At 43.4% G+C, this 15,296-nt stretch overlaps 1 protein-coding gene across 1 annotated transcript in view; it reads left to right on the forward strand.

The window, feature by feature from the left end:
* MGMT (O-6-methylguanine-DNA methyltransferase) overlaps positions 1-15,067 on the forward strand; it is a 140,916-nt gene extending 125,849 nt beyond the window's left edge. The window contains exons 5-6 of the mRNA XM_054382722.1: positions 6,912-7,051; positions 14,936-15,067. Coding sequence (XP_054238697.1) covers positions 6,912-7,051; positions 14,936-15,067 — 272 coding nt within the window. The remainder of the gene's footprint in view (positions 1-6,911; positions 7,052-14,935) is intronic.
* Positions 15,068-15,296: the final 229 nt, after the last annotated feature.

Below are 15,296 nucleotides of genomic sequence, written 5' to 3' on the forward strand. Positions count from 1 at the left end.
CTACCTATGCACTTAAATCTGCTCAGTGCCTGAAATGTGGAAAAATGAAGGTGGAGGCTTTGTAGAGCTTGGAATACTTAGGCACATGAGAAATTTGGAGGTGTTGAGTCACCAGCAGCAGTGATGAGATCAGAAAGTTTTGCTGTGTGAGAGACATGGCTGCAGAAAGTAAAGGTGTGGGGTGTCATTACCTCCCTTTGACTGATGAAATTATTTGGATGATGAAAGTGTCTTGGAGAAACTATTTATGAAACATTTTTGTGGTCTTTTGCCTTTGGTTGGTTGGTTTGGTAGTGGAGGAAGGGTTCTGTCTCAATTTTGGTAGGTATGAGCTCTGAGCTCCAGCCTGCCAAGCCTCTGTGTTCGTGAGACCATGCAATGGGTAGTTTGGTTCCTCTAAATGTCCTAATTTAAGAATTTACAGTGACACAGCTTTGTTGATCAAAACAGGAGAATGGAGTTTAAGAAGCAACTGGGGAATTTTCCATCCACAAGGACTTAGAAGAGACTGAGATGAGCAGAGGTAGCAGGAGAAAGGTGGACTTTGTCCATCCAACAGGCCAGTCAGTAACAGCAGTTAAATAATGACACTTCTGTTTATCTTCTGTTTTAGCATTGATGTGCCCAACTGTGATAGGGGCAATCACAAGAAACAGGAAAAATGGAAAAGCAAGGAAATAATTCTGAAGAGGGAAAGGTTTCCCAGGTTGCTGAGTAGGAGTGTGATAGGGAAATCTTAGAGCAGGAAAATAAATTGGTTTTATGCTTACCTCCCTCCCCTCTGCAATGCAAGACTTGCCTGCCACATTATGTTGGCTGGGAAGAGACTGATATTTTCTCTGTCTCTCCATCCAAAGCATTTGTTCTCCTCTCCTGTAGCAATTGCAGCTTGGTGCATTACCTCCAGCTCAGAGGATAATCAGGTACCTTCTCCATTTAACTGTACCACTGCTGCACAAATCACCTGGTGGGGATGCTGCTGTGCAATGACACGGTCTGTGCTGGAGCCCAAGAGGGACTTGTCAAGTGCTTTGCAATTTTCTCCATCTTAACCAGTAGTCTGCAGGCTCCCAAAACCCAGCCCCAGCATTTTCACAGAATCACAGAATGGTGGGAGTTAGAAAAGACCTCTGGAGATCATCCAGTCTAACCCCCCTGCCAAGGCAGGTTCACCTAAACAAGATCACACAGAAACACATCTGGATGGGTTTGGAATCTCTCCAAATACAGACACTCCACCACCTCTCTGGGCAGCCTGTTCCAGTGTTCCATCACCCTTAAGGTATAGAAGTTTCTTCTCATGTTTAGATGGAACTTCCTATGTTCAAGGTTGTGCCTATTACCTCTTTTCCTGTTGCTGGGCAACACTGAAAAAGGATTGGTCCCATCCTCCTGACACCCACACTTTAAGTATTGATTAGCATTAATGAGATCCCCTCTCAGTCTTCTCGACTCCAGACTAAAAAGCCCCAATTCTCTCAGTCTCTTCTCATAAGAGAGATGTTCCAGTCCCATTATCATCTTTGTAGCCCTGTTCAGGGATGTTGTAGTGTGCAAAGTCTGGTGTATTTAGCTTAGATGAGGTTACTAATACTGAAGGAGTCATTAGTTTGCATCAGGTTTTCCTTGGGATTGAATTTGAGAGTGGAAATCTGGGGAGGTCTGCAACATGCTGCAACCAGAAGATGTAAAAGGCTGGTGCTGAGCATCAAAATCCTTATTTCCACCAGATCTAAAATCATGCTCTGCTCTTGCAAGAGCGTAGCAAATTGTACAAAAAAAAAAAAAAAGAAAAAAAATGGGTCAGGATTATAAGTTACAGCTTGAGTGAAACACCCATGGACTTCTAGGGGGTTTAATCTGCAGAAATACTGCTGGATGAGGTCCAGGGAGAGTTACTTGTTTCTAAGGATAGAATTTGGCCCCTCAACCTCTTCAGCAGTCTGAAGGGAGCTGCGTTTAAAACTGTGTTAAACTACAGATCAGAAGCGGCTCCCATTAATTGGATTTTAATGTAGCTTGATGCAAGCCAACCTGAATGTTACAGATGGTAAGTAAAGCTTTTGGTACATTTTTCACTTAGAATCAGAGAATCATAGAATGGTAGAGGTTGGAAGGGACCTCTGAAGATCATTGAGTCCAACCCCCCTGCCAGAGCAGGATCACCTAGGGCAGGTCACACAGGAACGCATCCAGATGGGTCTTGAAAGTCCCCAGAGAAGGAGACTCCACAACCTCTCTGGGCAGCAATCTCCAGGGCTCCAGCACTCTCACAGCAAAGAAGCTTTTCCTGATGTTGAAGTGGAACCTTCTGGGTTTTAGTTTGTGCCTGTTGCACCTTGTCTATCACAGGACACCAGTGTGAAGAGCCTGGCCCCTTCTTGACACCCACACTTTAGATATTTATAAACATTCAGAAGATCTCCTCTCAGTCATCTTCTTCTCCAGACTAAACAGCCCCAGGTCTCTCAGCCTGGATGCATATCTGGAGCATGTTTGTACATCACAGTTGTTGATACTTTATGATATCCCATCTTGCACGTGTGTGTGTGTGCAGAGGCAATACACAAGAAGGGTATCTGCTTGATTTTTATTTTTATTTTACCGGTAGTAATAAACAGTGAAAACCAATCAGCATAAAAACAGCCCAAGTTGTTTGTGTAGTACCCTGGCAGGCTGGGAGGAAGCTGGAGAGAAGGGTGAGTATTTATAACTGTTTGCATTTGTAGAAACCCTTTGGGGAAAAAACAACCAACCAAATCAAAACAACCCCAAAACAAACAAACCAACCAACCCCAATGAAACAAAAATAACAATAATAATAAAAAATAGATGACAAACAGAAAAGCTAACATTCCCAGCAATCAGTGTTGAGGAGAGGGGGGAAATGCTCTAATATTAATCCCTCTTAGCCAAAAAGGATGTCAAATCAGACCATGTCATCTCTTGAACCTCTCTGGCCCCATGAAGATTCTGACATTGCTGACTCTGCTCATCCTTCCCCCAAGCATCCATCCTGCCTTCCCCAAGGGCTGAGCTACTTCCAAACTTCCTGACAGAGGTGGTGGGACTGCATCTGGGCTCCATAGTTGAAGAGGGACAGGGATATACTACAGAGTGTCCATCAGAGCCTGTGAGGATGATGGAGAGACTGAAACATCTGTTTGATGAGGAAAGGTTGAGAGACCTGGGACTGTTTATTCTGGAGAAGATTGAGAGGAGATCTTACTAATGTTTATAAATATCTGAAGGGTGGATGTCAAGAAGAAGGGGACAGGCTCTTTTCAGCAGTGTCTTGAGATAGGACAAGGGGCAACAGGCACAAACTGGAACCCAGGAGGTTCCACCTCAACATCAGGAAAAAATTCCTTACTGTGAGGGTGCTGGAGCCCTGGAGCAGTCTACACAGACACATTGTGTAGTCTCCTTCTCTGAAGACTTTCAAAACCTTTCTGGATGTGTGTGACCTGCCCAAGGTGACCCTTTCCTGGCAGAGGGGTTAGACTTGATGATCTTCAGAGGTCACTTCCAACCTCTACCATTCTATGAATCTATGATTTGTGTGTGTGCCTGTGTTAATTTCCATGTGTGCATTATAAGGACACTTAATGGTGTAAAATGTTGGCACATGCTGGTGAAACTGGTGAAAGTTCAGCTGTGCCATCTGGCCAAGTGGTGCTTACAGGCACTCACTAGGGCTGTTTAGTCTAGAGAAAAGGAAGTTGACAGGAGACCTTCTCACTCTTTACAACTACCTGAAGTTATGTTGTCATGAGGTGGGTGTTGCTCTCTTCTCCCAAGTAACTAGTGATGGAACAAGAGGAAATGGCCTCAAACTGCACCAGGTGGGGTTTAGGCTGGAGATTGGGGAAAAAAAAAAATTTTCACTGAAGGGGTTGTCAGGCATTAGGGGGCAATAGGCTGCCCAGGGAGGTGATGGAGTCACCATCCCTGGAGGTGTTCAAAAGCCATGTAGATGTGGTGCTTTGGGATACGGCTTAGGGGTGGACTTGGTAGGGTTAATGGTTGGACTCGATGATCCTGAAGGTCTTTTCCAAACTAAATGATTTTGTCATTTCTGTGATTTCTATGACACGTTAATAACAGTCATTGGCACTGTCTCTTCCAGCTGCTTAAACTAATCAATGCATTTGCTCCTGATGGGATGAACTTGAGTTTTCAAACACATTTCTAAAATAAATGTGCAGGATTGCTAATTTTTTTTTTCTTTTTAACAATATTTTGCAGTGGTTGATGGACAAGTACTAGTACTCATGTTGGGTAGAAGGTTGGATTCCATGATTCTATGATTCCATGAATCTATGATTCTATGTGGGTGCAGAGACTGTATGTTCTCCTTTGAAAAATGTACCATGGCTTTGGAAAGAGGATCATCTCTGCCCTTGCTTGTTAAGGGAGGATAATCTCTGTCCCTCTTTTAGCCAGATATTTTATAATTTGCGCATCACATAGCATGGTGATGTGATTGCTGGGGGAGCTGTGGAGCTGCGCCATCCTTTGCACCCACCCACACACTGCACCCAATTTTCCACTTATTTGGGTTGGAAGGGACCTTAGAGATCATCTAGTTCCAACCTCTCTGCCATGAGCAAAGACACCTCCCACAAGACCACCTCCCACTAGCCTGGATGAGTCTCAAAGCTTCATCCAGCCTGGCCTTGAACACCTCCAGGGAGGGGCCATCCACAACCTCCCTGGGCAATCTGTTCCAGTGTCTCACCACCCTCACTGCAAAGAATTTCTTCCTAACCTCCAGTCTAAATCTCCCCTCCTCAGCTTTCATTCCTATAGGTCCAGAAAGTTATGGATCTGTCACATCCCAGCCTGCTGCTTCCCCTGACAAAAATGAGGGCAAAAAAGGGGATTTTTGAGGACTTCGAAAACTAGAGTCATGCAGTCACCGTTTGTCATCGGTTTAAAAGATGAGAGCAAACAAAAATTCCCCCAGACTCCTGAGCAGGAGAGGTTAACACTCATCTTGCCAGCTTAAAAAGCAGGTTAAAGGACTCAGAAGTCACCATTTGATTTGAAATAAAGCTTTCTTGAAGAAATCACAGTAAACAAAATCTGTTTGCCTAAGGAAACCCTCCCAGCAATCAGCTCGTAACACAACTGCTTGTGCTAATGAACCCAAAGCTGTTAATGTGGTTTCTTCAGTTAAATTGATTCATGAATTTTGAAGAGAACATTATCTAATGAATTTTCTTTGAATAGAAAGCAATTAAAAGGACAAATCAGTCTGATTAACCCCAAAGTCACCCTACTGCCACAAATGGTGTACAGTTTGAAATTATATCATAAAAAACTAGAGCAGATTTGCTATCTCTTTGCCCTCTACTAATCCATGTAAATTAATGAACAACAAAGTTAATTTCTTTGATGACCCTTTTCGCGTATCACCTGGATTATGCTGATGTTTAATTTGCTTAATGTTATAATAAAGACTAAACAGATTTTTTCAATGAAGTGATTATCATTCCCTTCAGTTAAGAAGTGATTTTTATTATTTAACACACACATAATGGTGTGTGGGTTTCCTTTAAGGACAAAATCACATTTCACTCTGTTCCTGGGTACCGGGATCGATGCCTTTTGTGACAGCTAAGGGAAGAAAATGTTTTTAAGCAGTTGGTTTCTTTGCCAAAGCAGGAGACTGAAACTCACAACTGGGAGAAGGGGTCCCTTTCCCACCTTTTTCCTTTTCTTCCCCCCCCCCCCCCCCGCTTTCTTTTTCTTTTCCTTTTCTTTCCTTTTCCCTGTTTTTATTTTCCTTTGTCTTTTTGTATTTTCTTTTTTCCTTTTATTTTCCTTTTATTTTCTTTCCTTTTTTCTTTTTCTGTTTTTCATTTTTCTTTATTTTCCTTTTTTATTTATTTCTGTCTTCCTTTCCCTTTCTTCTTCCTTTCCCTTTTTTCTTTTCTTCCTTTCCCTTTTTTCTTTTCTCTCCTTTTTTTTGTTAATTTCCTTATTTTCCCCACTTTTTTGCCTTTTTCTTTACTTGCTAGCTCTCTCCACTCCATAACTTAATCACTAGTTAGATCTCCAAAGCTTTTCCAAGCTCCTTGGAAGAGCAGTAAGTGTTTAACCCAACTCAAATCCAAACACCACCCTTGCCTTTCCCTTCTGCGAAACAATCCTGGGCAGGGAAGGTAGAAACCCTGAGACTCAGAAACGAGCTGCTCCTAATGCATTTGCTTATTCATTATTTCCACGATTGGAACACTTAGAAGCAATTTGCTGGTGAATTAAAATTAAAATAATGGAAGATACATAATTTTTTTTTTCCTCCTTGCTATCATTAAGGATGTGCTGTACGCTCAAGGTCACAGCTAGTCCTTACGTTCTGTAATGTCTGAGATGCTGAGCTGTAGCTTGGGGGGGTCTCGACTATAAAATGCAGTCAGCCAGGATAATACTGAGTCCACTGGCTCTAGGCATTCTTCTGTCTTGTGTCCCAGCTGAAGTTGGAAATTAGCTGGAGATGGGAGGGCTTTGTCAAAGAGGTAGGAGCTGGTTATTTCTTCCCTTTTTTTTTTTTTTTTAATTTGACTCTATGCTAATTTCTACTTGGCCAATTTAATGGGGAAGAGCACATTGTATGAGTTAGCAGGATAATTGTACTTGGAGCAAATTAAAAATATAGGAAAATCGGAGCCTTAAATCCTTTTTTTTATAGTGATTGGTTACTTGAAGTGCTCTTTCTAATAATCATGTCTTTAACTGTAGTAATTTAGGATACAATAATGGGACAGTGCATCAGGGCTGCTCCAATTTAAATTAGAAATATGCTGTTCAGACTCCAGTTTGCATTGGGTTCTTTCAATGTCTCATTGTGGGTTTTTCAAGTCTTTTTTTTTTTTTTTTTTTTGCTCACTTCGTCTCCTTTGCAGATTCCTTCACCCGACAAGTGCTGTGGACCCTGCTGAGAGATGTGAAGTTTGGGGAGGCTGTTTCCTACAAGCAGTTGGCAGACCTGGCAGGCAATGGTAGAGCAGCCAGAGCAGTGGGAGGAGCGATGAGGAGCAATCCCGTAAGTTCACATCAACTTCTAACTCAAGTTGGTGGAAGGTGGGGAATTGAGAGAGCTTTGAGGGCTAAATGTCATTAGATTAAATTTATCTGCTATGAAAACTGGTCTACCATGAGTAATAAGGTCAGGAAGTGGTTTTAATCAGCAATAATGCACAACCCAGTTTAGTGTGATTTGTTCCCTACCATTTCTGGTGGTAGGTGTGAAAGAGAAATGCTTCTTTTAATTCAGCATCTACACGTTTTGTTGGTCTCAGAATCGCTTAGATATTCTTCCAGAAATGTGGGACCTTTTTCAGTGTTTAGGCTGACAATTCAATTCAGTGATCTTAGAGGTCTTTTCTGACTGAAACTATTCTATGATGGCATTGGAATTATATCCCAAGGGAAGCACTGGATTCCCCTACACTGGATGGTTTTAATACTCAGCTTGCCAGGGTCCTGGGCCATCGTGTCCACTGTCACCTAGAAAGGTTGGATCAAGATGATCTTTGAGGTCCCTCCCAAACTGGAATTCTATGACTCCATGATTCTTAGGGTGAGGGAAGTCTTTTATCCCCCAACATGGAGCTCTTTTTGATAGGGTGGGAGTAGCTCTGGTTGTGCTGACAGCAGTCCATCCTCTCTGGCATGGCTATGCTTCTGAAAACTTGGAAAAAGAGAGGATTGAATTCATGTAGACACAAATTTTAATCAAATCCCTTATTATCAAGATACGATTGTATGAATCATAGCATGGTTTTGGTTGGAAAAGCCCTCTAAGACCATCCAGCTCAAACCCCACTGCCACGGGCAGGGACACCTTCCACTAGACCAGGTTGCTCAAGGCCTCATCCAGCCTGGCCTTGAACACGTCCAGAGAGGGGGCATCCACAACTTCCCTGGGCAGCCTATGATTCTATAGAAAAGAGGTGCTCCTACTGAAGTGCAGAAGGATTTTGTGTGTGTGTTTGCACATGGAACATGCATGAAATTACAGATTAACTACAGGAGATAGGCAGTGATAAAAATGTAGTCTGGGATGGGCAGGGCTCTCATTACAGCACTGATTTTTGTTATCATCAGCTTTCTGTTAGGAAATATTGGGATGGTATTGTATTAATACAGCTCTTTTTTCCCTAAAGCTATACGTTATTATCTGTAATACCCTTAAGTTTTTTTTTTCTGCTGGGGTCAGAAAAGACTGCAGCTGTAGGACGGGATGGGAAATAACAATCATAATAAGATAGGACCCCCATTTAAAAAAAAATAAAATTGCAGCCGCCTTTCCAGAACTATTTTCATCCTGCCTCACAGGGGAGCAAGCAGGAATTTTCACACCACAACCTACTGTTCCCACTACTTGGGATGCTGCTGCTCCACTGCAGCCTGAGGGCAAAGCCGGGTACATTTCGAGGCGATAGCAATTACATCTCCTTTTGCACAACAACTGGATTGTTATGCTTTGAGAGCTGCTTCCTGGAGGTTGGCATTGTATTGCCTTATCTTAATGTACACCCTATTCTATTGGAAAGCATTCCATCATATTAAAAGAGTTTGTATTGTCAAGTACAATGCAGGGTATTGACGAAACAGAGCTTTTGTGCTGCTTCTATCTGATACGCACTTAAAATATTTGACTCTACTTCTTTATTGAGCTTAGAAGCTTAATGCCATTAGAGGTGATGTGAGTTTCTGTGGTGCTCTGCTACCACAGAGTTGTTTGGTGCCTGCAAACCTCATACATGTACAAACACACTCTCAGTCTGCTTATCAGATGAGATATTGAGCTCTGAATCTAACTAAACAGTTCATTAAACCCAAGGTGTCATCTGGGCTGCAGCAGTGTTAGTGTATCATAGAATAGAATCATAGAATCATAGAATCACAGAATTGTTTGGGTTGGAAAAGGCTTCTAAAATCATCAAGTCCATCCATCAACCTAAGACCACCATGGACATTATACCATGTCCCAAAGTGCCATGCCCACACATTTCTTGAACACCTCCAGGGAGATTGACTCCACCATCTCCTTGGACAATTTATTCCAATGCCTGACCACTCTTTTCTTCAGTGACTGGGAATCACACAATCCCCAAATCCCAGCATGGTTGGGGTTGGGAAAGACTTCTGCAGATCATTCGGTCCAACCCCCCTTCTAAGCGTCACCTGCAGTGGGTTGCCCAAGATCACAATTCCCAGGTACATTTGGAATCTTTTCAGAGAAGGAAACTGCACAGCCTCTTTGGGCAGCCTGCTCTAGGGCTTTAACACCTTCCCAGCAAAGAAGTTTTTCCTCATGTTCAGATGGAACCTCCCAGATTCCAGTTTGTGCACATTGCTCCTTGTCCTGTTGCTGGGCACCACTGAAAAGAGCCTGTCCCCATACTGGGTCACACTGTGGAGTTTGTTTCTGTTGGGGAAGAGAGAGAGAAAAGGCTGTAGGACATGAGCAAAATGAGGGACAATTTTTTTTTTTTTTAAGTATGATTCTTGTTGTGTGGCATAATGTGATACTTAAACCATTTCCATTATGACCTGGCTGCTCTGCTTTGGACATCAGTGTGGTGGGACACTTGGGTTCCCTTGCCTCAAACTGCAAACTCCTATCAAGCTGGCTGGTCTGCTTTGGACAGTTTGGCCAATTCTGGAGGGCTCCAGCCCATCAGCAGTGTGGTTGGACAGTTGGGCTCCCCTTGCTTCAAACTGCAAAGCTCTACCAGGCGACAAGCCAAGCACCACACCGCTCCATCCTCCACCGTAATCTGCTAAACGCAGTTGAGAGGTGATCGATGCCTTGCACAGGGAGGGATTTTTTCCCTACCTTTTTGCTAACCAAACGCATTCTCCAGGAGTTAGTTTATTCACAGATTGCCACGAGCGTTAATGACCACCCGAGTCTTGTTCTGCCAGTCACCCAGATGGCTGTTGATAAAGATTTAGCATCATGTTCTGAGTGTCAGGGCTGTCAGTAGTGCTGAACCATTTGACCAGAAGAAAAAACGCACAGGGAGCTATTGATTACAGCTTCTCAGTGTCACTTGTTCACCAGGATTTAGGTATTGATGAGGCTGCGAGTGAAAACAAGCTCTTTCCCTTGTGGGCCTCTACCCAGAAGAACAAAAGCAAAGTTGGAGAAAATATTCATCTGGTGGCCTGAATCAGAGGGACTCTGTTATTGATCCCAGGGTCTCTTCATGTGATTTTTGTTGGAGACAAATCTATGGGTTTGGAAGTTTTATAGTGTTTGAGGTAGGGTCTGTGTAAAGTGATGGATTTGAGTATTGGATGAATTAGATTTCACAGCATGAAGATTTCAGCAGAGCTAGAATATTATGAGCTGCTTGGTTATTGATAAAAATTACATTAAATGTAGCCAAGGCATTAAAGCTCCAGACTAGGGTAGTACTCCTTCTAAAATGTCCTTAGGGCCCTAATAAATTTTAGCAGGTTTAATTATTTTAGTAAGCTGAAAAGTTGTCACCACAATTAAGCCAAAGCGAAGCAGTATTCAATATTTTTAAATTACAGCCAGTGCTATGGAGGGTGGAACACGTGGGCTAGGACAAACTCAGAATGAATTTCTTTATTTTGAGCATGGAAAAAGTTGTATTTATTTCCTACCCTTCTCTTCTTGCTTGGTGGTAAAGTGGCATAGACCACACCAGTGGCACCAACCCAGGGATCATCCAAGAACCTGCATGTGCCAGCTCATGCCACCTGAAAATAAAGTCTTTTTTTTTTTAATCCAGTTGGGCAAACCTTCTGTCTTAGAATCATAGAATCACAGAATCATTTTGGTTGGAAGAAGCCATTATCCCAGCACTGCCAGGTCACCACTAAACCATGTCCCTCAGCACCACACCTCCATAGCTTTGAAACCCCTCCAGGGACTGGAGATTCCACCACTGCCCTGAGCAGCCTGGTGCAAGCCTTGACAAACCTTTTGGGGAAGAAAGTAATAGAATCATGGAATTAAATTGTTCCTCATGTCTAACTTAAACCTTCTCTGGAGCAACTTGAGGCCATTTCCTCTTGTCCTGTTGGTTGTTCCCTGGGAGAAGAGACCAACCCTCATCTGGCTCCAGCCTGCTCTTAGGAAGTTAAAGAGAGCCAGAAGATCTCCCCTCAGCCTCCTTTTCTCCAGGCTGAACAACCTCAGTTTCCTGTGCTGCTCCTCACAAGACTTGTGCTCTAGACCCTTCACCCTCTCTGTTGCCCCACTTCAGACCTGCTTCAGCACCTTCTTGGAAGGAGGGGCCCCAAACTGGACACAGTTCATGGTTCTTCTCACACACTTGAATAGAAGTCATCGACTTGCCTCCCTGATGAAATTCCTCAGTACAGGGAGGTTGAAACTAGATGTTCCCTGCCAACCCAAACCATTCCATGATTCTATGGACCCACCCTGGTTCAAGTGACTTTGTACTGAGTGGCAGCAGAAGGCTGTCACTTAGAAGGATTGGCAGCCTAAGTGGCTAAGAAGGAGGTTTTGGCCCCCATCCATATAGCTGATTTACAACCTAACCATCAAAATACACTGATTTGGGAATGTATCTTTAAAGAATTGCAGATTAACCTTGGGGATCTTTTGCAGTGCTTTCTTATGGCTTGTTATGGCTTTGTCACTCAAAACAATCTGCCTGCTGTAACTCCTGCACATGGAGTAAAGATGGAGAAATCCCCAAACAGAGAAACACTTCCAAAATAGTTCTTTAAAGAAGAACTTCTTTAAGCAAGCACGGGATCATGTGGTGTAAAGATTTTATTGGGACTCACTGGAGTTATCATAGATGTGTAATTCATATGTGAGCATTGCCAGCTCCAAATAAAGCACATATTAGAAGCATTTATTTATTAATCCTTGATAAATAGTAAAGATCCATTTCAGGTCATAGTCTGAGATTGAGATTGTAAATTTCAGCCATTGAAATTACTCAACAAAACCAAAATAATTAGAAAGGTCTAGCCAGTTGTTCTTCAGCTACTTTGAGGTTTGTGCATCCCAGACTCAAATATGAGTTCTATCAAAATAACTGTTAAATGAGATTAAAGTAAGTTAGTGCAAAGAATCATAGAATGGTAGGGGTTGGAAGGGGCTTCTGAAGATCATCAAGTCTAACCCTGCCTGCCAAAGCAGGATCACCTAGGGCAGGTCACACAGGAACATATCCAGATGGGTTTGGAGTCTTTTCAGAGGAGACTCCACAACCTCTCTGGGCAGCCCTGCTCCAGGGCTCCAGCACCCTCACAGCAAAGAAGTTTGTCCTCATGTTGAAATAGAAGTTCTGGTGTTCCAGTTTGTATCCATTGCCCCTAGTCCTATCACAGGACAGCACTGGAAAGAGCCTGCCCCCTTCCTTCTTTTTCACACCCACCCTTCAGATATTTATAAACATTCAGAAGATCTCCTCTCAGTCTTTTCTTCTCCAATCTAAATATCCTCAGGTCCCTCAGCCTTTCCTCATAAGACAGGTGTTCCAGGCCCTTTGTCATCCTTGTAGCCTTCAAGGGCACTTCCCAGTAGTTCCTTGTCCCTTTTGAACTGGGGAGCCCAGTACTGGACACGAAACTCCAGATGTGGTCTCACAAGGGCAGAGTCAAGGAGGAGGAGGAGAACCTCCCTTGACCTGCTAGCCACACTCTTCTTAATGCACCCAAGGATGCCATTGGCCTTGTTGGCCACAAGGGCACATTGCTGTGTGCAAAGAACATAATTTCTCTGTGTGTACATATAAATAAATTATATTTTTGGGCTGGGAATACCCACATTTGTACAAAGTGCACTTTCACAGTTCTGTCAGCACTACGTAGTTCCCAGTGCCCGCATGGCATGACAAGAGCTGATGGGTTGCATTTTTTATGGTGTCTACTTCAACGATGATAATCACCTGGAATAAAAAATTCAAGCAAACTCCACATTTAGGTAGTCATCAGTCTATTATGCAACTTTTCTTGCATTGATTTTTTTTCAGAATCCCTGACATTTGGCTAGAAACGATACAAAGTAGAAAAGCAGGAAGAAAAAAAAAAAACAAAATTAAAAGAGAAAAAAGTTCTTAAATTGCTTAGGTGTGAATTAAATCTCTCCTGTTGTTTGCTTTAAAAATTCACAACCCATTTTGGATTGACTTGCTGTTAAATAATAAATAGAGCCTTGTTCTTGTGGAGAATTTGTCAGCAGAGCACGTAGAGGTGCTATACTGAGAAGGAGCTGGGGTTTGAGGATCTTGCTCCTGGAAGTGTTTTTCTCCATGGTCTGAGCTTTCCAGAAACGCATCCTCTTCCAGTTCTAGGGTGTTGATTAACAGTTGTCCCATACCTCCTTGCTTTCTTTGTGTGTTTTTGTGGTCTGCAAGGCTTCAGTGCCCACCCCAGGCACTGAGGTCTTATGTAGAGAGGAGAAAAATCTGCTTCTTGTAGAGATGAGAAGGCTCCAAGGTGACCTTATTGTGGCTTTTCAGTACTTAAAGGGGAGGTAGCAGCCTAACTAAGGAAATACATCTCTGCTTCTAAGATGATACACATTCTACAAACTGGAATTTGTTGTTTTACACAAGATGATATGGACCTTTTATGCAAGACATGGACCTGTTGGAGCAGGTGAAGAGGAGGCTGCAATAACAATCCAAGCACTGGAAGCCCTCTGCTGTGAGGCCAGGCTGAGAGAATTTGGGTTGTTCAGCCTGGAGAAGAGAAGCCTCTGGGGAGATCTTCTGGTGGCCTTTCAGTGCTTCAAAGGGCCAGTAAGAAAGCTGGGGACAGACTTTTGAGCAGTGTATGTTTGTGACAGGACAAGGGATGATGGTCTGAACTAAACAAGGGGGATTGAGATTGGAGAGAAAGAAGAAATGCTTGACACCAAGTGGAGTGAGACCCTGGCCCAGGTTGCCCAGAAAGGTGGTAGGTGCTCCAAGCCTGGAACCATTCCAGGTCAGGAGCAACCTACTATAGTTGAAGATGTCCCTGCTCAGTGCAGGGGAATTGGACTAGATCACATTTAGAGGTCCCTTCCCACACAAATCAGTCTGGGATTCCATGATTCTAAGATTTTACCTATGGGATTTACCCTTTTGAGATTTCGCAGGGGTATTTTACCCTTTTAAGGGTAAATTTTACCCTTTTAAGACTTACACATTTTAAGACAGTGCTAGGTTAATGACTTGGACTTGATGACCTTTAAGGTCATTCCCTCCAAAATAATTCTCTGATTATTTGTTTCTGTAAGATTTTTTATGCATAAAAATTTCTCCTAGTGCAGGTTTTTCCTTAAGAACTGGTTGGTTTTCAGAACCCATGATCAACATCACCTCTACATTGTAGCAGAACACAACCCTGATATCATAGCTGCCCTGTCCTCCTCAGGCATGACCAGGACTCCACCAGCATGCCCTTGAACATGGATCCTTCCATCCCTGTCCTTGTTCTTCTAGTGGCAGACAGAAACTAGACAATCCACCTAGAGGTGGATTTATGGGTATCACATGTCTGGGATTTGTCTTATGAGGAAAGGTTGAGAGACCAGGAGCTGTTTAGTCTGGAGAAGACTGAGAAAGGATCTTATTAATATTCATAAATATCTGAAGGGTGGGTGTCAAGAAGAAGGACGCAGGCTCTTCTCAGTGGTGTCCTGTGGTAGGAGAAGGGGCAACAGGCACAAACTGAAACACAGGAAGTTCCAACCCCACATTAGGTAAAACTTCTTTGCTGTGAGGGTGCTGGAGCCCTGGAGCAGTCTGCCCAGAGAAGTTGTGGAGTCTCCTTCTCTGGAGACTTTCAAGATCTGGATGCATTCCTGTGCAGCCTGACCTGGGCCATGATCCTGCTGTGGCGGGGAGGTTGGACTGGATGATCTGTGGAGGTCCCTTCCAACCCCTACCATTCTATGATTCTGTCTGTTTTGCAGATCCCAATCATCATTCCATGCCACAGGGTGATTCGCAGCAGCGGGCAGAGTGGCAACTACGGAGGAGGGAACCTGCTGAAGGAGTGGCTGCTGTCGCACGAGAAGCTTCAGAAAGAGAAGTTAGCATATTGATGCGGCTCAGCCACCGCCACCGCCGCTAACCAGCCAAGATGTACAACCGCGGCTCCTTGCCTTGTAACAAGCTCTCCCAGCACCCAGCAGAATTCAGGGAAATGGTAAATATTTGAGTGACACAGAAATATAATGCAGCATCCAAAGTGAAATGTGTGGTGGCACCGCTGTATTAAAAAAGCGGGATGCGTCCTGAGGGATGCAGCTCGGCTGCCCTTTCTTGTTTTTA

This window comes from Indicator indicator, chromosome 7, assembly GCF_027791375.1.
Source record: "Indicator indicator isolate 239-I01 chromosome 7, UM_Iind_1.1, whole genome shotgun sequence".
NCBI lineage: Eukaryota > Metazoa > Chordata > Aves > Piciformes > Indicatoridae > Indicator > Indicator indicator.